Below are 27994 nucleotides of genomic sequence, written 5' to 3' on the forward strand. Positions count from 1 at the left end.
CACTCAGGACAACTCTCTTCTGGAAGCCATACTGTATATTTACAACTGTCATGTTCCTAGCGATAACAACTTTTACAACAATTTACAGCAATTCCATGGAAATCAGTTTTGTAACAAAAAAAATGAAGTATTTACACACTTGCGCGATATACAGTCAGCAACATACTGAATATAGTTAGCTACAAGACCTAATCATTGCATTAAAACCTAAAACCATTAAACTAAACCCATTATTGACCGTTTGTGTATGAGAGGGAGGCACGTTCAGAATCACCAGTTTGGATCCGCCTAAAAATTCAAATTAGTCAAAGTGGTGTTGATTTTAAAAGTATCAGAGAGGGAACCAGCACCAGAAGCACCAATATCGTTACAACTCAAATCCATATAAGTCATTACCGTTAACACTCAAATCCAAAGTAGTCAATACGGTATTGACTTTAATAGCATCAGAGAGGGAACCAGCACCAGAAGCACCAATATTGTTGAAACTCAAATCCAAATTAGTCAATGCGGTATTGACTTTAATAGCATCAGAGAGGGAATCAGCACCAGAATCACCAATATTGTTGAAACTCAATCCAGATTAGTCAATGCGGTATTGACTTAAATAGCATCAGAGGGGAAACCAGCACCAGGATCACCAATCTAGTTCTTAGTCAAAGCCAAAGTAGTCAATACGGTATTGACTTAAATAGCATCAGAGAGGGAAGCAGCACCAGAAGCACCAATCTTGTTATCCCTCAAATCCAAATTAGTCAATACGCTATTGACTTTAATAGCATCAGAGAGGGAAGCAGCACCAGAAGCACCAATCCCGTTACTGCTCAAAATCCAAATTAGTCAACACGGTATTGACTTTAATAGCATCAGAGAGGGAAGCAGCACCAGAAGCACCAATCTTGTTATCCCTCAAATCCAAATTAGTCAATACGGTATTGACCTTAATAGCATCAGAGAGGGAAGCAGCACCAGAATCACCAATCCCGTTACTGCTCAAATCCAAATTAGTCAACACGGTATTGACTTTAATAGCATCAGAGAGGGAAGCAGCACCAGAATCACCAATACCGTTATAAAACAAATCCAAATAAGTCAATACGGTATTGACTTTAATAGCATCAGAGAGGGAACCAGCACCAGAAGCACCAATATTGTTCTCACTCAAATTCAAATTAGTCAATACGGTATTGACTTTAATAGCATCAGAGAGGGAACCAGCACCAGAAGCACCAATATTGTTCTCACTCAAATCCAAATTAGTCAATACGGTATTGACTTTAATAGCATCAGAGAGGGAACCAGCACCAGAAGCACCAATATTGTTCTCACTCAAATTCAAATTAGTCAATACGGTATTGACTTTAATAGCATCAGAGAGGGAATCAGCACCAGAAGCACCAATATTGTTGAAACTCAATCCAGATTAGTCAATGCGGTATTGACTTAAATAGCATCAGAGGGGAAACCAGCACCAGGATCACCAATCTAGTTCTTAGTCAAAGCCAAAGTAGTCAATACGGTATTGACTTAAATAGCATCAGAGAGGGAAGCAGCACCAGAAGCACCAATCTTGTTATCCCTCAAATCCAAATTAGTCAATACGCTATTGACTTTAATAGCATCAGAGAGGGAAGCAGCACCAGAAGCACCAATCCCGTTACTGCTCAAAATCCAAATTAGTCAACACGGTATTGACTTTAATAGCATCAGAGAGGGAAGCAGCACCAGAAGCACCAATCTTGTTATCCCTCAAATCCAAATTAGTCAATACGGTATTGACCTTAATAGCATCAGAGAGGGAAGCAGCACCAGAATCACCAATCCCGTTACTGCTCAAATCCAAATTAGTCAACACGGTATTGACTTTAATAGCATCAGAGAGGGAAGCAGCACCAGAATCACCAATACCGTTATAAAACAAATCCAAATAAGTCAATACGGTATTGACTTTAATAGCATCAGAGAGGGAACCAGCACCAGAAGCACCAATATTGTTCTCACTCAAATCCAAATTAGTCAATACGGTATTGACTTTAATAGCATCAGAGAGGGAACCAGCACCAGAAGCACCAATATTGTTCTCACTCAAATTCAAATTAGTCAATACGGTATTGACTTTAATAGCATCAGAGAGGGAACCAGCACCAGAAGCACCAATATTGGTCTGTCTCAAATTCAAATTAGTCAATACGGTATTGACTTTAATAGCATCAGAGAGGGAACCAACACCAGAAGCACCAATATCGTTCAACCTCAAATTCAAATTAGTCAATGCGGTATTGACTTTAATAGCATCAGAGAGGGAACTAGCACCAGAATCACCAATATTGTTCTTACTCAAATCCAAATTAGTCAATACGGTATTGACTTTAATAGCATCAGAGAGGGAAGCAGCACCAGAATCACCAATCCTGTTATTGCTCAAATCCAAATTAGTCAACACGGTATTGACTTTAATAGCATCAGAGAGGGAAGCAGCACCAGAATCACCAATATTGTTGAAACGCAAATCCAAATTAGTCAATACGATATTGACTTTAATAGCATCAGAGAGGGAAGCAGCACCAGAATCACCAATATCGTTCCAATTCAAATCCAAATTAGTCAATACAGTATTGACTTTAATAGCATCAGAGAGGGAAGCAGCACCAGAAGCACCGATATTGTTCAAACTCAAACCCAAATTAGTCAATACGGTATTGACTTTAATAGCATCAGAGAGGGAAGCAGCACCAGAAGCACCGATATTGTTCAAACTCAAACCCAAATTAGTCAATACGGTATTGACTTTAATAGCATCAGAGAGGGAACCAGCACCAGAAGCACCAATATTGTTGAAACTCAAATCCAAATTAGTCAATACGGTATTGACTTTAATAGCATCAGAGAGGGAAGCAGCACCAGAATCACCAATATTGTTGAAACGCAAATCCAAATTAGTCAATACGATATTGACTTTAATAGCATCAGAGAGGGAAGCAGCACCAGAATCACCAATATCGTTCCAATTCAAATCCAAATTAGTCAATACAGTATTGACTTTAATAGCATCAGAGAGGGAAGCAGCACCAGAAGCACCGATATTGTTCAAACTCAAACCCAAATTAGTCAATACGGTATTGACTTTAATAGCATCAGAGAGGGAACCAGCACCAGAAGCACCAATATTGTTCCAAGTCAAATCCAACTTAGTCAATACGGTATTTACAGTAAGAGTCTCACAGAAATACTCAAAGTTCAGCGATCCATCAAGTAATGTTTCACCATATAACTTTAAAGCCGTAATGTCGAGGTGGGAACCAAAAGTATGCAACAACTGCGATTGAAGGTTTTTCTTATGGGTTACGCACTCCTGTAGACAGTCAAACGCGAATTTCAGATTCCTGCTTATTTCACTCTCGCCGTTTATGTGTGCGGCGATGCTTTTTACAAGACACACTGCGTATTCTTCGCATTGTGAGACAACAATTCCACTCATGAACAAAAACACTTGGTTCAATTCATCTAAATATCTCTCATCAGTCACTACTGTGTCACAGTCAACTTCTCCGCTGAGAATCTTCGAAGCGAGATAGAAACCACTAAAGAATTCTTGAAAGCTCTTGTGCGTAAATCCGTAACGCACACAACGTCTTCTTCGACTACCTAGACTGACTTGGACTGATAAAAATCCAAACTTAGTTAAAAGACTTAAAACAGTGGAACTGCAATCAAATCTGCTTTCTTCAATATATAGCTGTCCTTCACACAGAGATTTGAACGCCATATGGCCCAGATGTATCAGCTCTTTCTCGTAAACTTTAATCAGGTCGTCGTTGGTACTCGCCAATTGGTTCTTCTCTTCATATCTTCTCAAAACACAGAGTACAATTTCAACGTACAACTGAGTCCTGCTCGTCGGAAAAGAACCCTGGAAATCCTCGCAAAGAAGACAAAGTAAAGTGGTGTTTAAAGGATTTGCCATCATTTGACGTAAGTCTCTAGATCCTGACCAAGGTGAAAGTTGTTCTAGGAGTTTGTCAGCCAAAGGTCTGTTGTTTTTAAAATACTTGAAGATGAAACTTTCTGCATCTTCCGTAGTGAATCCCACAATTTCCCACAAGGTATCACAGAATCGCCTAAATTTCATTCCAACTTCATGTCTAGATGTAAAAACGATGCGACATTTAGAGAATTCTCTACCTTCAGCAAGTTTTAAGTACATGGCCAGTTTACTAGGATCATCCACTTCATCTAAGCCATCAAGTACTAACAAAACTTTGGACTGATTTTCACGGATGAATTTGAAAAAGTTTTCTTTGGATTCCTCGTTAATATCTTTGGGGAGAATTTGTTCTTCGATAGCCTCCCAGATGTTAGTCTCGATATCATGGCATCTAAGCAGAAGCAGCAATTCGATTTCTGGAAAAGACTCGTCCCATTCTTCCCGTCCATTTGCCCAGTCATACGCCAGCTTTTGACAGTAAGTTGTCTTTCCCATACCAGGATCTCCTTCAATCAAAACAGTCCGTGGCTTCTGACTTCCTTCATGCGCCTTGAAGATAGCTGTCATGTTGGTGATTTCTTCAGCCAGTGTTCCTCTTGTTTTTTCTTTGTTCAAAAACCTGAGCCTGGTGAAAATCTCATCCAGATGAAAGCTGAAATCTTCACGCCATGGTACTGGCAGCACACTGCCTTCACGGGTTTTGTAGAGCTGGCGGATCCCTTCTATCTCAGGCGCTGGATAAGACATGCCTAGAAAAAAGAAAACGACACTTAATTAGATTAGAAAATATGCTATTTACTTTAACTAAGCTAAGAAATATAAATTACTTCGGTTAAACCTGACAGGCAAAAATTATATACTTTGCAATTATGTTTACCATGCATAAGATATCAGGGATGTTTACGTTGTGGACTTGCTTGATCTCTCTTTTGGCACTTGATAAATAAAGTTTTTGAATTCTGTAGGGCCATTGTCTTATCGGAATTTTCAGGCACTGCGTTCTAACAGCAAAGACCGCTTTCCCTATCAGCACCACTGAAAAGCTACAGTATGACATAAGTGTAACAAACTGACTTTCCTATTGCAATGTACTAAATAAATATTATGAATAAATGTTGACCGGCAAAATGTCCTCCTCCTGAAGAATCACAGAATCACAATTTAAAAGGTATACATTTGAAATTTTCAAAGTAGAGGGAGCGAGAATAAAAACGTCCGAATATGCCGTTATTAATACCAAGTCAAAAGAAAACACTATTCTCCTCTTTCAAAACAGTTGCAAATAACTTGGTACTCATCAAATTTTGTTTAGTCTTGGAAAATGCAAGTTAAACTAAGGTAAAATATTTTAAGCCTTTAACCTCGGTGTTCTATTTTACCTCAAAACAGCAATTGGACGCTGCATATAGCTATATATAACTGTCCCCGTCCCCCGGGGGGGACGGAGTTGGGCGCTGTTATCGCGAGTAATTGAAGCTGAGCACGCAAAAGCTGAGCACGCAAGAACCTCTCTTGAACGAGGCAATTTTTTCAATGTTTTGTTGGAACGTGCACACATAGGGAAATTTGTTAAAGTTTTCTTTGAGTTCTGCATGTTCTTTTTGGCTTACCCTCTTTAGCAGTTTTGCTGTACCCTTTTTTTCTGCTCGTTGGGAAAGTTTCCGTCCTCACAGCTAGGAAAGTGATTATTTTACGGAATGGCGTCGATGACGAGAAAGGCCCTGTTTTTCTCCAATTTTCAGGGGATAAATTCCAAGGTTGACTGTCTGTATTTCTTTGTTTTCTTTAAGTTAGTTGCATTTTCAAATGTTCAATAAAAAGGCATTTATGGAATAACATGAAGTCACTGAATCAGCCGATCCGAATACTGACAAGAGTCGGTTCTGACATGATTATTCCATGTCTAACTATTGTTACAACTCACCCTGATCTCCAGAAGATTCCGTCGCACTATCCAGCTCATTCATTTTGTCCTTGATGCAGTCCTCGTTCTTTTTCCACTGCATCAGGAGCTCCTTATAATGTTCCTCGGTGATAGGGTTCGTTTTCTGATGCATGATTTTGTCCATAACGTCACCATAACGATCTCCTCCTAATCTCACCAGCATTTCCCGGATGTTCTCGCAGTAGTTAACAAATACTGCATCACTAACACGGGATTTGTCTGCATGGTCAAGCACAGTATTCATGAAATACCTCACGCGGGCTATGTCAGCCTCGCGACTGGTGTCTGCTGCATGAGGAGGTGCGTCCCAGCCAGCTATTGGTGGAGTCAACTTACAAACTCTCCTTAACAGAACCATAAGAAGTGTAGGGTCAAAGTCTTCGGATGCCACCGAGGAAGCGCGATCAGGATACAGTTGACCCCATTGCTTTGAAGTGAGGATTCTTTGCTTTCGAAGTGACCGCAGTGTGTCATGATTTTGATAGTCTTCCAAATGTTCCTGAAGATTTTGTGGTGGAATGATTCGGTCAAATGTTTCCCTCAGGACTCCCGAACCCACAGTGACCAGAATCTGACACAACTGAGCATAATTGGATTCCTCTTTCGTGGAGGTTAATTTGGGAGTAGTGCCTACAACAATTCACATAAAAAGACTTGATGAGTCACCTCTTACAATCTACTTCCCTAGGATGTTATTTAATGCTTTGTTATCATGGTCCTAAAGGCCAAGCAATTCTGAATTTCGGTGAAAGACACTGGAATCATGGCACACGGCCAAAACTTTTGAAGCTGACAATAATTCATGCCCACTCCTGAGACAATTTAACATTCTTTTAAACAAACATTAATTTTAGCGCTTTTTGCATTTTTCCGAACATTCTTTTTACGTGCGTATTTAATTTATGCGAATTACTCTCTATATTCTATACTCTATATTCTATATGTTGGTTTAACTTGCTCATTTGCTTTACTTCTTTTGAGATTTGCGGAGTAGCCTAATCGGTAAGTACATAAGTTTGGTTTTCGTTTTACGACTCTCAATTGAAAACCGCTCAAACCTATTGGACTCATTATTTGATGCTAACTCTTCTTGCGGTCTCGTGTACCACTAAGCACCAAGAACCTAGGTGAAGTTCATTGTCTTTACAGTTTTCGTTATTGGTTTTAATAAAGATAGTAAGCGTCCGTATTATGGAAGCAACCGCCTTATAGTTGTAAATGAACTGTCTAAGAATGTATGAACTCTTGATTTTTGAGCTGAAATTAACTGTCCGTGATATAGATGTTCCCGTAAGAACACGTTGGAGACAGTACGTGTATTAAAATTTTCGCATACTTACAACTTCCTACAAAGTTACAAAACATGATTTATTCATACATCTGTTACTGCCGATTCAGATCTGCTATTTACCTGCATGGTCCTCGCCTAGCATCCTCTTAGTACCCTGGGTACTAGAAGCAGGTAAAACTGCAGGAGATTTGTGTTTGCGTCTTTCAGTTGAACCTTTAACAAAATTGGTTTGACCTGCACACAGAAAGGTATTTTTAATTAAACAAAAGATTAGCCAGAAAGTTTGCATTTTTGAAAAACATCCGTTCTTCCTGGTATGCCGATTAACACTAATACAACATTAAAAGGTAAATGAACATGCAAAAGTGCTTCTCACTACTGTTCTTTAAGAGGTGAAGTCGAAAAATGTAAACATAACGGCTTAACTGAAACATTACACAACTGAAATCAAAATTCACACTTAAATCGGTCAGTCACCCAACGTTCATACCAGACGAAATACTTATACTGCTGATATCAACGATGTCTTATTTGTGGCGACTTGAAAGAAATATATTAAAACTAAAGCTTAAACCGACTATTTTAAAAAGGTTTTTTTTTTTCATCTGCATCTCAAGTTATTTTCTTGAAACCCTGTTATAATACCATGTCAAAGGAAAAGTGAAAATCACGTTTCCTTATAGCTACTCTATCACATCGCACCACAGGTGTCATCTGAATTTCGGGTTCAACAAAATTGGGAAAATTCCTACTATTGAGCTAGAACAGCAAACTAATTGAGAGCCACTTGTTAATTACGTTAAAATCGAGAGAACAAAGATTTTATGTTGGTTTTACTGGCTTATCAAATCCTTGCAACTTACCTTGTGTTGGTTGCAGACTAACGTAGTGTTTCTCGTGGATGTGTCCCAAAACAAGCGGGCTGGTGTTGCCAACAAGATGATCTGGAGTGATGATTATATCACAGCCAAGACTGCTGATTACACGAATAGGAGTTTTATAGCAGTTTGCTGCGGCACGGAGAACCAAGTGATCGCCCCATGTGCCATTCTTTTCCATGCTTCTCAAGTAATCAGCCCAAGATGGGTATCCATGGACAAAGTTGAACAAATCTGTTCCATCGGTCTTTGAGAGAAAAAAAAATTTAAACTTAATTGAATGGACTAAAACTATCTGACACGATATGACAGTCGTCTTGGCTTATACCAAAATAAACGTTTGGTTGTCAAATTCTTAACAATAATTCACGTTTTTACACTGAATGGGTATTCAAAACCTAACCCGGTTGTCGCTAGATTTATGGAATTATGTTGACATATAGTTTACTGAATAAGGTATCATCCCTCGATTGGGCCAGGGACACAAAGTTCCTAGTGATATATACCAAAGCTTTTGCTGGTTATTTTGCCCGGCAAAAACTATGATTACGTACTCGAGAAAAGACTATAATATTTAAATTCCATTATCAGTTACCCGAAGAGATTTCAGAGCCCTGTTTTCCTAATATTATACAAAGCACACCGTCTTTCATTCGCATCAGAAGACACCTGTGGACCTCTGACTTACCAGTTTGGGCGAGTTCCTGAGGAATCCGACTAACTTTTTCCGCAGTTCTGCTTCCGAAATTTGGATTCCTTTAACGCTTTGCAGTTGCTCTGACAGTGCGTAGAACATACAGTTTCCAGATCCTGGGTTGTCACAAATGCTAAATCCCTTGTCCGAAGCAATCTTTTGTAGATTCTCTGTCGCGTCAGTTTTTTCGTTGAACTCGTTTGGATCACTCTCCATTTGCTGCAGATCACGAATACTTTTCATAGCTGGAAGCAGTCAAAATTACTGCCGTTATAATAATCGTCTATCTAATTGGTTAGCTAAGTAAAAGACCTCGCGTTCCTCTGGTTAATACATGATATTATATATTGCTGCAAGTCATACATACATACAAATACTTTTTCGAGACTAAACGTTGAACTAAAACTAAGAAAGAATAGGAATTGAACGAAATAACAACAAATTGGGGTTTGGAATTTCAGTGTCTACAGCCTTAATCAGGCAATTACTGACTTGGGTTTTGGTTTTGGGTTTCCTAGGTTTTCAGATTGGCTGAGTAGTCTAATTGGTAAGTACATTGGTTTGGTTTTCGTTTTACGACTCTCAATTGAAAACCGCTCAAACCTATTGGACTCATTATTTGATCCTAGCTCTTCTGAAGGTCTCGTGTACCACTAAGCACCAAGAAACTATCTGAAGTTCATCGTCTTCACAATTTTCCATATTAGTATTAATGAAGAGTGTGGAAGTGTCCGTATTATAGAGGTAAATGAACTGTCTGAGAATGTATGAATTCTGGATTCTTGAGACCAAATTAACTGTCCGTGATATAGATGTTCCCGTAAGAAGACGTTCGAGACAGTGTATTAAAATTTTCGTATACTTACAACTTCCTGCAAAGTTACATAACATGATTTATTTATAAATCTGTTACAGTTCAGAGCTGCTATTTACCCGCATGGTCCTCGCCTAGCATCCTCTTGGTACCCTGGGTACTAGAAGTAGACGAAACTGTAGGAGATTTGTGTTTTCGGCTTTGAGTTGGACCTTTAACAAAATTGGTTTGCCCTGCACATAGAAATGTATTTTGAATTAAACAAAAGATTAGCCAGAAAGTTTGCATTTTTGAAAATCATCAGTTCTTCCTGGTATGCCGATTAACACCAATACAGTATTAAAAGTTAAATGAACATGCAAAAGTGCTTCTCACTACTCTTTGTTTTAGAGGTGAAGTCGAAAAATGTAAACATAACGGCTTCACTGAAACATTACACAACTGAAATCAAAATTCACACTTACATCGGTCAGTCACCCAACGTTCATACCAGAAGAAATACTTAGACTGCTGATATCAACGATGTCTTATTTGTGGCGACTTGAAAGAAATTTATTAAAACTAAAGCTTAAACTGACTATTTTAAAAAAAATTCTTTTATCATCTGCATCTAAAGTTATCTTCTTGAAACCCTGTTATAATACCATGTCAAGGAAAACTGAAAATCATGTTTCCTCATAGCTACACTATCACATCGCACCACAGGTGTCATCTGAATTTCGGGTTCAACAAAATTGGGAAAATTCCTGCTATTGAGCTAAAACAGCAAACTAATTGGGAGCCACTTGTTAATTACGTTAAAATCGAGAGAACAAATTTTTTATGTTGGCTCTACTGGCTTATCAAATCCTTGCAACTTACCTTGTGTTGGTTGCAGACTAACGTAGTGTTTCTCGTGGATGTGTCCCAAAACAAGCAGGCTGGTGTTGCCAGCAAGATGATCTGGATTGATGACTAAATCAAAGTCAAGACTGCTGATTACACGAATGGGAGTTTTGTAGCAGCTTGATGCGGCACGGAGAACCAAGTGGTCGCCCCATGTGCCATTCTTTTCCATGCTTCTCAAGTAATCAGCCCAAGATGGGTATCCATGGACAAAGTTGAACAAATCTGTTCCATCGGTCTTTGAGAGCGAAAAAAGTTTAAAGTTAATTGAATGAACTAAAAGTAGCTGACACGATATGACAGTCGCCCTGGCCTATACCAAAGTAAACGGCGTTTGGTTTTCAATATTCTTGACAATAATTCACGTTTTTACACTGAATGGGTATTCAAAACCTAACCAGGTTGTTACTACAATCATGGACAAAAGTCTTGGGACAAATTTTCACTTTTGGCGCTTTTGCGTACACGCCAGGCGCGTATACAACTTCACCTGCCTAACCTCGCCCCCTACCCCCCATACAATGTTGAAAACTACTACGTGCAATTTCAACTGATTTTCAACATTGTGTTGGGTGGGGAGGGGGGACAGCAACCCATTTATTAAGGATATAGCAGCGTTTTCTTCATACTTCAGTTCTAAAACACAGATAATCCGTGACATTACATAAGTGTCCCAAGGACTTTTGTCCACGATTGTCTGATTTTCGCGTCTCGTGGAAATATGCACAATCAGGATGTTTTTTAACCCTAAATCCATTTAGAACCCGAGAATGTGAACATCTGAGATGAGAAGGGCATTTCTAAGGACTTTTACACAGCTTTTCCGTATTTTTCAGTGGTTTTGGACCGATCGGGAAGGGTGTTGATCTCAAACAATCTAGAAACTTTTCTATGTGATGGCAGTGTTAACGGCGTCGCTTGATTTGGATACGTAACGAATTGTTTACATTATAATGTACAGTTTTGCAGATACTTCAAGTACTTAAACGACAAATTTGGTATTTAATTCAATCTTAGTGATCACCTTAACAGTTATTACAGCACGTTTAAGTATACTGAGGCGCTATGCTCTTTGTAGTGACGTCACCGTTTATTGGTCGTCGCACAGTACTCAGTGGCGAAGAAAAACAGTGTTTCGTCAATGTTAAATATCAACTAAGTAAGAAAACTAGCGAAACTACTTTTCAACACGAGATTTATGGTACTGTTTCGGAATTGCTTCACAAAAGTCACGTCACAGCACGCTAGCAGTAAATACAACGGTACTCACTTGGTTCATTATGGAAGAATTGACTTTAAACAATTCTTAACAAATGGAAAGTGAGTACCGTGCTTGCAGAGCTCAAAATTAAGTTTTTACCAGCTATAAAGGTGTAGAAAGATCGATTACCAAACACATTTCTTTTCGACATGTCTTAAATGCGGGCTTTCGGAAATAAGTAGGTAGACTTTAAGGTTTTAAAGTGAGCACTGTTGCTGAGAACTGTTTAGTTATGCAAATAAGGAGTGTCCGCAACACTAAAAAAATGTCACACAATATTGTTTCGTAAATAAATAAAAGAAATGACTTCCACTGGCGGGAAACAACGTGCTAATATTTGGTTCGGTACCCTTTGGACGAAATTATAGTTTACGATGCCCGCTTACTGCATGTATCATATTCATGATACAGATGACTTCGACATTTGACATTTCCGCGCGACTTCCCGGTGTGAGAATCTTCCGTTTTCCTTCAAAAAAAAAAAAAGACTTTCACTCGCTGTTCGACAAAAATTCTTGTCATATGCACAATAATCTATAATGCCTTATGCTCGTTGCTGCCTTGAGCGTTAACCACGTGTGTCCTTTCAAATACTGCACGCGCGAGTATGAGATAGAACAAATTCCCATTTACGCCACGCGTTTGCGTTGGGAAAAATTGAAAAGAAAAAAAAAAGCTTAAACAAACCACAAAATATCTCAGAAATAATCTTTGTACTACGATCTATTCACAGAGTCGAGAGAAAACACATTTAGACTGTGGAAAACCGCTGAAAAGTGACATTTTATTTCTCAACTGAAATCCAGACAATCAATGGACAAAAGTCTTGGGACAAATTTTCACTTTTGGCGCTTTTGCGTACACGCCAGGCGCGAATACAACTTCACCTGCCTAACCTCGCCCCCCCTAGCCCCCATACAATGTTGAAAACTACTACGTGCAATTTCAACTGATTTTCAACATTGTGTTGGGTGGGGAGGGGGGACAGCAACCCATTTATAAAGGATATAGCAGCGTTTTCTTCATACTTCAGTTCTAAAACACAGATAATCCGTGACATTACATAAGTGTCCCAAGGACTTTTGTCCACGATTGTAGATTTATGGAATTATGTTGACACAGTTTATCTAATAAGGTAACATCCCTCGATTGGGCCAGGGACACAAAGTTCCTAGTGATACCAAAGCTTTTGCTGGTTATTTTGCCTGGCAATAACTATGATTACGTGCTCGAGAAAGGACTATAATATTCAAATTCCATCATCAGTTTCTCGAAGAAATTTCAGAGCCCTGTTTTCCTAGTATTATACAAAGCACACTTTCATTCACATCAGAAGACACCTGTGGACCGCTGACTTACCAGTTTGGGCGAGTTCCTGAGGAATCCGACTAACATTTTCCGCAGTTCAGTCACCGAAATTTCGATTCCGTTCACGCTTTGAAGCTGCTCTGACAGTGCGTAGAACATACAGTTTCCAGATCCTGGGTTGTCACAAATGCTGAATCCCTTGTCTGAAGCAATCTTTTGCAGATTCCCTGTTGCGTCAGTTTTCTTGTTGGACTCCTTTGGATCACTCTCCATTTGCTGTAGATCACGAATACTTTTCATAGCTGGAAGCAGTCAAAATTACTGCCGTTATAGTAATCGTCTATCTAATTGTTTAGCTGAGTAAATGATCACGCGTTTGTCTGGTTTATACATAATCTATTATTGCAAGTCACGACGAAACATTGTAAAAACACTGTATTGTATTGTCGAAAGTAATCACGCAATTACTGACTTGGGTTTTGGTTTTGGGTTACCTAGGTTTTCAGCTTCGCTGAGTAGTCTAATTGGTAAGTAATTGGTTTGGTGTTTTCGTTCTACGACTCTCAATTGAAAACCGCTCTAACCTATTGGACTCATTATTTGATCCTTACTCTTCTTGAGGTCTCGTGTGCCACTAAGCACCAAGAACCTAGGTGAAGTTCATCGTCTCCTCAATTTTCCATATTAGTATTAATGAAGAGTATGGAAGTGTCCGTATCATAGAGGTAAATGAACTGTCTAAGAATGTATGAATTCTCGAATTTTGGGATCAAATATTAACTGTCCGTAATATAAAGGTGTCCGTAAGAAGAGGTTCGAGTGTATTACAATTTTCGTAATCTTACAACTTCCTGCAAAGCTGGACATAACATGACTTATTTATAAAATTGTTACAGTTCGGAGCTGCCATTTACCTGCATGGTCCTCGACAAGCATCCTCTTGGTATCCTGGGTACTAGAAGACGATGAAACTGCAGGAAATTTGCGTTTTCGGCTTTGAGCTGAATCTTTAACAAAATTGGTTTGACCTGCAAACAGAGAGATATTTTAAGTTAAACAAAAGAGTAGCCATTTTTGAAATTCAGCAGTTTGGCCTGGTATGCCGATTAACACTAATACAATTAAACGTGTTTCTCTGAGAACTGTTTTTGGGTGAAGTCGAAAAATATCAACATAACGGCTTCACTGAAACATTACAGACCTGAAATCAAAAATCACAGTTTCACCGAATTAGTTTGGTCATACTTTGGACAGCCGGGTCCAGTATCCAGTTTATCATTCTTAATGTGTGGTGATACAAAATTTGATAAAACACCTTTTTTTTTTTTTTCACGTCACAGTCACTGTCACTAGTTATAAATTTGTAGATATCCTACAAAAATGCCCTACAAGTACATACCATCAACGAGGGTTAACATTTGGTTAACAAGACCTCGACTTTGTTTGGCCCAGTTGTAATTCTTCTTATAGGAAGAACGTAACAGTTCAGCCTCCTGAAGTCTTGTCTCTCTTTCTTTATTCCAGACTTTCTTGATAGCTTCAGCCCACACCAGATGTTCCTCAGAATCAATCACACATGCTGAACCAAACGGTACTTTACCTAGGACTTCTCCAAATCCTGAGTTCTTGCTGACAAGTACAGGGAGACCAGCTGATAATGCCTCTAGACCTGTCAAGCCAAATCCTTCTGTTCTGGAAGGCATCAGTACAAGATCTACTTCGCAGAATAGTCGTTTCAAATCCTCTCTGTTTTGAAGGAAGCTTCTCACTGTCAGGCGGTGAGCAGGAAGACCACACTCAAGCAGACGCTTGGCTATGTCCTCGTGCTTTCCTTCAGGTGCACCGACGAAAACAAGATGAGCGTCATTCAACTCAGCGACGGCTTTGCCAGCAACATCAAAACCTTTTAACTGAAAATCTTCAGCATCTCCGCGACCAAACACTAAAATGCCGCATCGTTCTCTCTCTTCAGCAGCGTGTTCAACATCCACAAATTCATCAAAGACACCAGGGGTAATATTAAGAATGGTTTCATCTTTTTTACAGCAGCGAAGATATCTGCGAAAGGCCTCGCACAACTTCGGCCCAACTCCCACAACGAAGTCAGCCTTTTCGCAAAGTTCCACTTCTACTTTGTGCTTCTTCTCGCCCGTGGAAATCGGATTTTGGTAGGACTTATACATTCCCAGTTCCTCTGGGTCTGTGTGGACAACTTGAATCCACTTACATTTGTGAGACTTCCTTATTACTTGTGCTTGGTGACCAAGCTTCACCCCATGACCAATGATGACATCAATTTGCAAATGATCTGGCGGAAAGCTAAGCCATTCTAGTTCATCGTACCCAGTCAGTCTTGTTGCCTCGACAATTTCAATGTGGTGACCAAGGGCCGTTTTCTTGTCTTCTTCGCTGCATTGTGGAACAAAGAAAGAGATTTGCACCTCAGGACATTTAGCCAACTCTATGGCTAATTCTCTGTTTATGGTGGAGAGTCCGCCTTTAGTTGATCTCCATTCTGACGCTAGTATTGTTACATGTAATTTGCCAGGGGATGGATGTAGCTCGCCATGTTTTCGAGATTTCTGTGAAGGTGAAGTCATTGCCACATGCCGGGAGATCAGACTCCTACGAGGGAAAAAGAAGCAGACTTGTAAAAACCATACAAGTGTCTACATGTTAAAAACATTGCCCATTTTAGCCTTTGCATCTGATTGCTTCAGCCATATGGCGTCAAGCTTCCTTACTGAGCTAAATATAAAGATTAAATAAGCCAAGCTTTTTCAAGACTCAACTGAGACCGGAATAACAATCCCAAAATTGCTGTTAGACTCACAGTAATGTAGAACTAATTTCCATCTCATTCGCCTTTGGACATCTTAATATTACAGTCAAACCTGTATTGAGCGGACCTCTTAAGCGGTCCACTTAAGATTTAAAAAGGTTTCTTGCAAAACGCCTGATATAATAAGTAAGAAGTCACTGTAAGGAATGTTTCATACTTTTGGAATTTCTTCCGCAACTATATCGATGTGATTGCGTTCATTTGTTTGTTAAAGAACGAGAGATAAATTGGTCGACAGCTAATCAGATTATGCTGCAGCCTTCAAGTCATAAAACAGGCGAAACAATTTCAAAAAAGAGAACACAACGAACTCTGACATGAGACGGATCAAGAACGCATGGGAGGAAACCTTTGGAGTGTCTAATCAGCGCGGGTCGCAGGTAAACTGCGTGGGTCGCGGATAAGCGGCGCGGGTTGCGAGTAAACAGCGCGGCTCACGCAAAAGTAATCATAAGCAAAAAACCTGAAATAAACGTCTTGATTTAACAAATGAAGAAGCCTGAGCCGTGTATTACACTGTGATAAAACACGGCGGGGATTTGAGAACGCGAGGGAAATGTAGGAAACACGAGCCGCAGGCGAGTGTTTTCTACATTTCTCGAGTGTTCTCAAATGTCCAGAGTGTTTTATCACAGTGTAATACACGGCTTAAGCTTCTTCATTTGCTTTATGATATAGATTTTACACGCGCAAAACAATAAAACAGGCTTTTCCTATATTTAAGCAATAGACCACTCTTTCTCTGGGTTTACTGGCGCAATAAGCCACAAGGGATCTTGGGAGAACACGAGAAAAGCTTGTAAATCACGAGCCGTTAGGCGAGTGATTTACAGGCTTTTCGAGTGTTCTCCCAACATCTCAAGTGGTTTATTGCGCCGGTAAACCCATAGAAAGAATGGTCTATCGCTTTTATGAAATAACTATGGAAAAAGCCTGTCAATGAGAGGAAAATGTACTGTACTGTTCGTGATCAAGTTGCTTATTCTCATCAAATTCATGAGATCACGCGACAAACCAATCACAGCGACTGAAAGAATGAAAGCACAGACTCTGCGCTGGACACGAAATTCGCAGGGCAAAACGACGAAAACATTTCACGGTAAGAAAGTTTAAAGAAGGGAAAGGAAAAGGTTATCGGTGAAAGGCAAAAGAATATTAATTAACTCAAAAGTATTCTGACGGGGAAATGCAGGGATTCGTAGGTGGAATCGGTCATCATGAAAATAGAAGACGGTAGGAAAAGTTTGCAAGTAGTCCAAAGTTCTTATGCTTGGCGAAGTGGTTCAACGCAGTGTTTAACGATATTAAACTTTCCAAAGTTTTGCGAATGGAATAAAGGTTAGTTACAAAAACGCTGCTTCCGAAATTTATTCAGAATTTATTGACTTGTGCTGAAGGCTATGAAGTCCGTGTTTCTCTGTATTTTGCTGAATGAAAACTATTGCTTGAAAGCTAAGCTTATAGAAACCAAATTCATTTATCGTGTCATGCATGCATGCATTTAAGCTTAATTTAAACCCAAAATTTCTGATAGAAGGAAATCTTTTCCCTGCTTTTTTGACAACCCCAATTGATCAGTCAAGCCCAGCTGACTCCGTCTTCCACAGATCGTGGAAAGCACTGAAAAAAGGGTTTAAAACTTCCTTAATTTTAATCTCAAGCGTAACCGGAGTCGGCGTAAAATTTTTGCCGCGGAAAAAACAGATAAAACTTTATATGACGACCAACTTCTGGTCCTTTTTTTCCTTGCAAATTTTTATGTTGAGTGAAAAGATATTCGTGTTATTGATATCTCGACCAGTGAAAGGCAAAACTGTTTATTATATTTGTTATCGCTAGAGTTCCGAGTTCTCTAGTTCCCGCGTAGAGCCGCCATAGATCGGGAACCGTGGTTTACCGGTATAATAGAACATAGGTTTAGCAACTCTATTAACCAATCAGAGCGTGCGTAGTATCTCAGTTATTTTATAAACTCTGATAAAACATGGGTTTTTGACCAATCAGAGCGCGCGCAGGGTCCTATCTAGATTATAAACACCAGTAAAGGATGATCTTTGGTAGACCTATCTTCAATAACATTTTTAAAACACCTGTTCCTTTCTCGTGACCCATATTATGTTTATAAATTAAATGACCGGCGTGGTAATGCTGATAAGCCGTCATTTGTTTTTAAGACCAGTAAGTTTAGAGCAAAATTCGCACTTAGCATGGACAGAACTGAAGACCAGATCTTGAGTCAAGAATTTTGTGTTTTCGACGGGAAGGCAAAGAGGTGCAAAGGTTTGATTTCACTGACTGCTAGCGTCAATCATTCTCTAATCAGAAGACTTGTACCTCTCGCCACAACGGAATGTGAAAGTGGAGACTGCTGCTAAGTCGAGCTTTTTTAGAACAACTTTTACGAAGTTCTAAGGAAAGAAAGTCGAAATAAGAAGTATTTCTTAACTTTAATCTTCGTGGCTGGGTTACTGATATGGCATAGCCAAATATGGAGGGTTTGCGACGGTCAGTTGGTCCCCATGCCCTGGATCGGAAAGAGTCAAGACTAGCAAATGTTATTTTCTAAGATTGCCGGAACCGGCAGGCTTGAAAGTTAAGAAAAGAAGGCAGAAGACGTTTTTAAAGAACTGTGCAATCGTCAACAAGGCCAAGGAAGACTTAGAGAATTTTAATGAAGAGGACAACGATCGAAAATATTTACACAGGTGGGTCGAATCGTACCGTTATTAAGTACTCCGAAAATGAATCAAGCGGAAACCATTCACGCCAACTGGGTGAAAAGAGACCGTATGAACATGTCCCTTCTCTATGCAGCTCATGCTGATGCCCGAGACATCGTGCAGCCGGAAGTAGAATATAAGGCACTTTAAAATGGCAACGGCAAGGGAGGCAGTGGTCCCTCCCTGGCAAAGACAAGACGAAGCGAAAAGAAGTCAACTAAAAAGGGCGAAAGGCCTCGGATAGAAGATCTAAGGGGGGAGGATAGGGCCGGTGACTTAAACAACCTGGGGTCTGACGAGGCAAGAGGTGGTCGTTACAGGCCGATACGAAGCAGACTATTTTTAGGGCCGATTAACACGGTACGACTTTGTCGCAAGCGACAAGCTTACGACGGGCCTACGGCATGACTTAGACCCGTTTACAAGCGCACGACATTTCACTTACAAAATTAAATATGCAAAAGTTTGCATCGGGATTTTTGGAGCGAAAGTTCTAACAAACAGTAAACAAATATTTTGGCTCTCCTGCACTTTGAAAAACTTTCTAACGAGCTGTTTTTCGCTTTAATCCGTTCCGTACGTTTCGAGAAACGAGGTCATGTGAATCAGAGCCAACAACAACTTCGTCCACCATTTTGACGCAAGAAAACTTCACCTTCGTCCCCTACTCAGTAGAGATTTGTCACAAAATACGTCATTTTGTTGTCGCAGCGTTTTAAAACATGTTTTAAAATCCCGCGACATTTTTTGACCTACACAACAGTCGTAAGCGAGTTGTAGGTTTGATTTACACGAAAAAATTCTTTTCGTTGGCCTGTCGTAAGTTTGTCGCATGCGAGAAAGTCGTACCGTGTAAATCGGCCCTTACAGAGGCTTCAAAAGGCAAAGCAAGCTAAATAAAGTTCTTCGCAGTCGTCTCTCGAAGGGACTTTTATTGTAGTTAATTCTAAGAGTGAAAGCTCCGGTTACAAAGTTGAAATTGGACGTAATCCCTCGCGTGAATATGAACATTTTCCAAAAAATTCGGGCAAAGAACTATGTAAACACATCATGTGGACAATACTAGATATTTGCAGAGTGCCGGAGAACAGTTATCTTGCACAGCAGTTCTCCTTAACCGACAGCGAAGTTTTGTTAGTGTCGGGTAACACACCAACGGTTATCCCGGGGCAGCTCCTTTATACAAATACAACCCCGCCCAGTAGTAGTAGATCCCGTAAGGTCAACATTTTGTAACGGAAACTATGTTTAATTTTTGCCCGAGTGTGCTTTGTGTCGACAGCATACCCTCTTAGACTAATTTACACCCCCCCTCCCCCCGGTAGTATTGTGGCTGACAAATTGTCAGTAGCTGAATCCACGATAAATAAGTTAAAAGAGGATAGCTTACCAATAGAGTAGCCTCTTAACTCGAACTTGTTGACTCAAAACTTGGTTGCAATTAACCAAGTTACCTTTATTTGTCAAGTTTTTAAAACGTTAATCGGGCAAACACCAAGCAAGCTCATGAATCCACGACATTTTCATTTCGTTGGGTTAGCTTGTTTTCAAAGAAGCTTTCTCAGAAGGATCCTTAATTTTCATTCAACGTTAACGTTAAACACGATGCGTGACTGTATTTTATAACTGAAAGGAAAATCTTCTAAACCAAGGCAATTAGTGCTAGATTTCAGCCGGACAAATTATTTTGCACATCATTGGGTAGTTTAGTAATAAATACTTTGATTTATTGCCACTCACTTAACCCTTTGAATACCAAACTTTCGCCAAAAAATACCGTTTTTAACCGTTTAGTCAGGTTTTTTAGCTGCCATGACGCTAAATAAGCCTAAGTTTTGCTAAGAAAGCTTTTTTTTTCACTAAAACGAGAGATTTTTCGAGGATTAGGTACAAAACTGAGCAAAATTTCAATTCTGGGCATGCGCATAAGCCAAAATTTTTTTGCCATTAACCGTTCTCAATTTTGTTTGTTACCCCTTTCCTTTCTGTTTTTCTCGGACCTTTTACACTGGCTACCTTCTGCATTGTATGTTCTTTCTGGCTGCCGTGAAAAGTTGGATATTAATTACGGGCGAAGCCTAGAAATGGACCTTGATCAATCATAGGCGTAATGGACCATTTTACCACCGTTTTTGCACCAAAACTGATAACGTTGTTTTTCGATTTGCGACGTTGGAATGTCGTCGATATCTAAACCTGACCATTGTGCGGAAAGGCCTAGCCTAGTACTACTATCTGCTTATCAAGAATATCTGATGGCATTTAAATTGATGACGTCACAAGTGGTACAAAGAGCACGACCATTAATTACGCATATATATGCGTAGTTGGTATTCAAAGGGTTGAGTCTGATGAATAGTTCAGCCGATGGAACATCCTGCGAATGCTTGACCTTCGTAGCAGTGTTTTTTGGTTTGTGAGAGAGCGTAAAGGGCTTTGGAAAGAAAACACGTCTACGTACGCTAGGGTACGCTTAATTTTAACCGTTTTTACACCAGAGGGCGAGTTACAAGCATGACCTGCAAACTGTCCTATTAATGCTCAAACGGGGCTATTGATAACCAATCACGTACCAGAATTTTGTTATAGTTTTCATTACACGGGAAATATCGAGAAAATCCGGTTCACGGATACGGCTTTCTTTCAAATACCAGTTGAACCAGCAAGGCGATGTCTTACTCAAAACATTCATTTCTAGTTTCTCAATATTATAAAAGCGTAGGAAGGCCGTGTTCAAGTTAAGATTAACTGCCATTAGAGAGGTTAAGCATGGCGTTTACGGCAAACGGCAAACAGCAAAAATGAAACTTGTGCCGTCTCTCGTCAGCTGTGTGTAGAGTAGAGTGAAATTATTTGTATTTGCAATGAATAGTAGGAAACGTTATTCCATTTTTGTGTGCTTTATTTACGGATTACAAGAAAAGAACTCAAAATCAGAGGTTATCTTTGCCGTTTGCCATCTGAAGTTAACGTCATACTTAACCTCTGTATTAGCTCGGACATAAAATACTAAAACACACAAAGCGAATTTTACTACGACAGTGTATTTAACTCACGACATTTTACTGCCTAAGACACTGTCTTAGTTAACCCGCACCAATTTACCCGCGACCCGCGCTGATTAGACACTCCCCGAAATCTTACATAGAACAATATGAAATCAAGCGTAAGTTGCACAGTTATTATAAGTTTCGTGAAAACATATCATAGTCAGGGCCCCTCCTCATACCAGCCTAGCACTCGAAGGGCTGCCCTGTTTAAATAAAGCTGACTTTCTCTTGAAGAAATCGTATACTTTATATTTATTTGTCGATCAAGTTTAGTCTGTCCCACGCGCCGAGTTAATATTTTGCTAAGCTTGCGATCTCGACGAACTCAAGTCAAAATAGAGGGTCTAAGGACAGACTAGATCAGTTACATAAAATATGCAATGCTTTACAGCTTTGATCAACTCAAACTTTATATTTAAAACAGATACATTAACATTGCTATAACATGTCCGTGTCTGCTCTTTGGATTGAGTCTAATCGGATGCGACAAAAGCAAAAACATATTTATATAAAAACAATACACGTTTTCAAACGCTCGGCAAATACCTCGTTCAGGAAGAATTGATTAGATCTGTGGTTGTTAGCAAGTATCCCAAAAGAAGCGATACTTTTAATTATAAGGTAACAACCGTCCAAAAGTAGTGTAAATTGACATGTTATGGAAAACAACGGGAATATAAACAACAGATACATCAAGCTGAACCAAAGTGACACGATATTCGTTTTAAAAGACCTAGTAATATTAAAAATTCACTTTAGTTCGTGTGAAATAAGTTATTCTTAAGCAGATTTACACCTCTCTTTTCTCAATGTATCAAGAATATTTTATTTCATTGAGATGGACCAGCCCACACGTTTTCGCAGCCCGCCATAAGTATATGTTACCAAGGTGGTAGTATTTGCAACTTTCCGGTAATCTGTTTCATAGACTAAACTCATTCCTGCTTCATTTTACGCCTTTATTCTCCCCGTGAATGTCGGCTGGTTTTGGAAATTGAAAGTTAAAGGTTATCTATCACAATTAAGAGCCAATTAAAAACTTATGTATAATCCACATTTTCTGAAAATAAGTGAACCATTGTGACTCACAGAAATAACTTGTAACATGTAATGACGAGTGTAAATATCTTACCCTTTATCAACAATGGCCGCATCCTGGGGAGGGGGGGGGGGACTCCCAGAAAAATCGGGTGGGGGTGTGCGGCCCGCTTCCCAAAACCCTTGCCCTATTTATGACCAAAATCTGCGATATTCCCTACCCTATTTATGACCTGACCAGAAATTCAAAACTCTATTTATGACCTAACCCTTAAATCAAAACCCTGTTTCGGACCTGCGTTATAATTAGTTCCCTTAGTTAAGACCAATGTTAAATAACCGTAAACATAATTTGTGAAGGGCTTTTGCCGATTTTCTTTTCGATAATGATGAAAAGTGGCTTCTTCTTAAAAACATACCCATATCAAGGCGAGAGTGCAAAAACCATACCCTATTTATGACCAAAATGGCCAAAATCAGCTAAAATCGACATCCTATTTATGACCAATACAGCTGAAAAACCATACCCTTTGGGGCCGCACATACCTATATAGCCCATATAAGGGAGTTACCCCCCTCCTCGGGGGCCCGCATCAGGCAAAATCGTACTGCATTCGTGAAAGACCGCAAATGTAAATACGTTATTTATTTAACGTAACGTTACAGTAGCATTACACTTGGTTTTGTAATATGATATTGGATGAGAGATGGTCCAAGGAAAAATAATATAAATAGCCTGCGTAGCTTGGCGGTTTAAGCAATTTTTTAAGCAATTTGAGTGCGAGCACAAAAAGCAGCGAAGCCGCGAGGAACTGATTGTCTGGATTACCGGCATTTTTTTATTGCCGCCCCATTTCATAGTTTGACGACCCGATGACAGGTTTAGTGAATCGTATTAACATAGCCTGCGAACAGGCTCCCGGTTGGGTTTAGGGCGAGCTAACTGAGTGTAGCCTAGGGCGAGCGGGACGACCCGAAAGCGGTCCCACTCGCTTCGCTCGCGGATTCACGCTCCGACTCCTACTCGCTTCGCTCGCAGATTCACGCTTCGCTTGCCAAATTTTTTTCCGCCCTCGCTGGGAGCCTGCGAACAGGCTATATCAACACAGCTAATCAGAGCGAATGATACCGGTTTCGCCCCATGGCGAGTTCGCCCCCACTATAAAATTTCTATTTCCAGTTCGCCCCCGCTCACGCGTCCAGCCGTCTCTTCTCGGAGAGGAACGCAGACCGGACTCGAGAAAGCGGCGGAAATCGAGCCTACCACCTCTGTCGCACCCAACTTTTCGAGTTCGCCCAAAAATTTTGTGTGCGACTTTGTTTAAAACTTTTTAATTAAACGTTTACGTAGTTGCCGAGTTATTAAACGTTTTCGAAAAACCATTTCAGACTACGTGTGTTTGATAAGCTTAGTTGATGATTGTCCGCTTGTTGCAGCCGGCGCACCAAGTCAAACAAAGCCCATTGATCGATCGGTTGACCTTGAAAGATAAACGACGCGTAATAAGAAACTCCCAGCCAACTTGGCAGGGAAAAGTCACTGTGATACTGTAGAGTCTACCAAAGCAAAACTATTCGATGCGGTGTTTGCTCGATGGCAGCGAAGCGCAAAGTCTAACAACGATACTGGCTCTCCTAGACGACAACATTCTTGTCTGGCGAGCGAGAACAGTGAAACACGGTAAAAATCATGCTTTTGCCAAAGCCTGTTGGGAAAACGGCCATCACATATCTCCTATGAAACAAATTGTTTTCAGCTGTTTCTTGCTCGTGTTTGGCAGTTAACAATTTCGAGAGAGAGTCGCGAAGAATATTCAGGCGCGAAAACGCTTCCGACAACGCTTTCTCAATTATTTTCTGTTTACACGCCAAAGATCTGCGTTGTAATCAGTGTTGTTCCTTGGAGCTGTCCCTTGGGAGATAAGCGAAAATTTTGATTGATGTATTAGTCTTCTGAGCCAATGGCCATGGCCCGTACTAACAAAAAGTTGCCGGTTATCCCTGCAGGCGGTTTCTCAGTTGTATCTCTCCCAGGCTCCTCGCGGCTTCGCCGCTCTTTGGCGCTCGTTATCGCGGCTTCGCGGCTTTCTTAGCGCGCTAAAATTGTTTAAAATCCGCCAAGCTACGCAGGCTATAACATACCCTAGGTATTAGGTCTAAAAAATATCAGATTTCTAGCTGATCACTTTCATACTCTCTGCCTCCGCTGTGCAATTGCGCAATAGTATCACAGGAGACAGCCAAACAAAGGGCCTCTTGTTTTATTTTATTTTTTTTTAACTGTCTGGCAGACAGATTAGAGGAGTCACGCTTTATCAACGGCTATAGAATAAATTGCCTTCGTGATCGTTTGCTCTGGCATGGGCTTTCAATTAAGCAGAATGAAATTGATCTGTTTAGCAGGTTTCACTTTAAATAACTTTTAAGAACTTTGATATAACTTCGTCTTCTCAAGGTTATATGTCATGCATTTTGTTTCATTTGGAATGTGTTAAACAAAACAAAGTCTGGTTTATACAAAATATCATTCACATAACATTGCGATCATACTTTTACGACTCTAAGCATTGCACCACTGATTAATTAACTTGTGAAAAACTTAGCTCACTTTTTGTCTTGTGATTCATCTATAAAGGACATAATAATCACACGTTTGAATAAATATTATTGTAGCAGAATTACCGTAGTACTTTCCACCCTAACAATGTGCTTCTTGCAGCTTGAAATATCAGACGCATTCCGCCACGCTCAAAACAACTCCTAATTAAATGTTCTTACAACGATGAAATCATGTCACTGACATAAGAAATAAATCAGCGGCTGAAGAATGAATCCCAAAAAGGTTTCTTTTCCGGTAAAACATGCTGATTATAGATTCTGCTGATTTCGATGAGTAACAGACGTATAAATGATCAATGATCAGTCTGAAACGGGTAAGGCCCAGTTCAGACGCCGAACTTTTCATGAGCCGAACCAATTATATTGAATTAAGTACATGAAAAGTTCGGCGTCTGAATCAGTTAAGAACGGCTATTTGAATTTGGAACGGCCAAGCCGTTCTTCCCGCCCAGCTCAGCCGGGAATTTCGGCTTTGGAACGGCTTTGATTCAGACGTCGAACTTTTCATGAGCCGAACCTAATGTATAACTTATTATAACGCATTTTACAAGCAGTTTTTACTTTGCCTGAAAATCGCTGACATTTCGATGTGTTTTGGTTTAAACTAAATAAAGTTCGGCGAATTAAGTTCGACGTCTGAATCAACAGGTGTACTTTTGATAATTTGGGTCGGTCCAAATTCGAATTAAGTTCGGCTCATGAAAAGTTCGACGTCTGAACTGAGCCTAACAGAACTTATAAACAAACTATAGCGAGTTTCCCATACCTTGCCGTGACAACTGAATATCAAAGACGTTAGATGCAATATCCATAACTATCACAGACTGTTTTAAATTGAGCTTCACTCAATAGAATGTATTTCAACTCAGCATGCGACAACGTGAAGTTAAGAGATCCGCTGGACGAGGAAACCGAACAGTGTAGTATTGTCACCGATGTATTAAAAAGCCATATGTAAATATTACATATCCAGGTTACAGTGCTTTTAATACTGACATTTACGACAAACCTGCATTCACGGAGAACTAAGGAAGAGAAGAGAGCAAGTTGAAAGCTGCAAGCACCCCACCGTCATGTTGGTTCAAAGTCTTCAAACTGAAAGAGGAAGTTAGAAGGGCGGATGACGTCATCTCAAGATTTCTGTCCTCTTGGCAACAAGAATTGTCACGCAACATTTCTCTGGTTACTCGGCCGGCGGCCATCGCCACCGCATCACAAAATTAGAAACACTGTGTAACGCTAGGAGCCTAAAATTTAATCCTCTCTTCTCTCAATGTATATAAACATCTTTCTTTTATTAAGATGGATTGGTCCACACGTTTTAGCTATCCAAAAGCAGCTCGCCCTCCTCCCTACCCTTCAAAAGTTCTTACCCTCCGAAAGTAGTTTACACCCGACATGCCATATTGCTATGTAACCTGGCCTGCGTCAGAAATGTAAGCAAAACTGACTTCTTTACGGTCGAACTCGACTTTTAGTCTTGAAAAATGGACTTATTTGACATCAAACCAAGGCTAGGAATATCAAGAAGTCATTACCTGAGAGATAAGTGTACTGTTGTGCAAGTGAATGTTTACATCTTTCAAATATTTACAGTCAAACCAAGTGACGCGTACCCCTCAAGATTACATTTAATGAACTGATTATTTGAATATTGAACCTAACCGTATTCTTGGAGCGAGTGGTGGGTCCAATTTTCCAATAATCAATTTATTATTGCATTCCTGAAACGATTAGCGGGTTCAATATTTAAATAATCAATTCATTAATGTAATCTTGAGGGGTACGCTTCACTTGGTTTGACTGTAGAACTGGGCAGTAGCGGCCCAGTTCAACCGGAAGTCACTATTGAGAGCGGACCGACTACACTAAAATCGTTTGAATTATCCCGTAAATCGGGAAACATGCCAAGTCTAATATCTTCTTCATTCATTTGAGGTCAGCAATTGTCATTACGGATTTTTATGGAGTAGTAAATTTTTATTTATTTATTCATTTTTTAATATTTCTCTTGTTATATTCAATATTTATTACTACCGTAATTTTATTTGTATCATTATTTTCATTTTAGTACCACTGGTGATCTGCTTTAATATGGGTTCTTTGACTCTTCTGCATTTCATCCTTTGGCTTCTGTTTTTGTATGCCATAAATTGTAATAAATAAAATAAATAAATAAATCTATTTGTCATTTGTTCCGCTAATAACCAGAATTGCCAGTTTCACAGTTAAAGGGTCTTTCAGCCGCTTGCATAGCATGTTGAAAGGATGGCATGTTGAAAGATGGTTGAAATATGTCGCCTATGTATGTAACACTCAAAGAGGGTGTAATCCGAAAGTAACCAAGGAGACAGAATAGAATAGTCCTTTGTAACAGTTAATCATGTGTCCAATAATTTGTTGACTGGAACAGGGAATTTGATCCCATTAATTGCTTTATGTCCATGCAGCACTTCATTGGATCTAACAAATGAACAACTGTGAAACCAATAATTCCTTACAACTATTTTGCACTTTCTTTATACCCTGCCTTAATGTAATGAATTAGCAATGTGTGCTGTTGAGGATCGCTGTCCAGAAGCATACATTTGCTTCATAATAAAAAAGTTTCCTCATGTAAAAAAAAAAATGTAAATGTAATTTGTTTACCCACGGAGCACCAAG

At 39.7% G+C, this 27994-nt stretch overlaps 2 protein-coding genes across 5 annotated transcripts; both read right to left on the reverse strand.

Annotated features, from left to right (window-relative positions):
- Positions 1–24: 24 nt before the first annotated feature.
- On the reverse strand, positions 25–1423 carry LOC145466185 (uncharacterized; the record flags this gene model as incomplete). The annotated part of the gene is made up of 1 exon (XM_081449937.1): positions 25–1423. A coding segment is annotated over one exon (606 nt), but the record flags the coding sequence as incomplete, so codon positions are not given.
- Positions 1360–27928, reverse strand: LOC145466630 (uncharacterized). 4 transcript variants are annotated; one of them, XM_081450338.1, is made up of 11 exons: positions 26340–27928; positions 14461–15686; positions 13976–14089; positions 13113–13363; positions 10469–10730; positions 9727–9840; positions 8788–9038; positions 8085–8346; positions 7342–7455; positions 5910–6560; positions 1360–4734 (listed from the first exon to the last, which is right to left on the reverse strand). In XM_081450338.1, the coding sequence occupies exons 2-11, from the start codon at positions 15659–15661 to the stop codon at positions 1658–1660; spliced, it is 6297 nt and encodes a 2098-aa protein (XP_081306464.1). In that variant the 5' UTR covers positions 15662–15686; positions 26340–27928; the 3' UTR covers positions 1360–1657. The 4 variants fall into 4 exon arrangements, with proteins under 4 accessions (XP_081306464.1, XP_081306465.1, XP_081306463.1 ...); XM_081450339.1 differs by having other exon boundaries at positions 14662–15686; positions 26327–27928; XM_081450337.1 differs by having other exon boundaries at positions 26327–27928.
- Positions 27929–27994: the final 66 nt, after the last annotated feature.

The sequence above is a fragment of the Orbicella franksi genome, chromosome 13, assembly GCF_964199315.1.
Source record: "Orbicella franksi chromosome 13, jaOrbFran1.1, whole genome shotgun sequence".
NCBI lineage: Eukaryota > Metazoa > Cnidaria > Anthozoa > Scleractinia > Merulinidae > Orbicella > Orbicella franksi.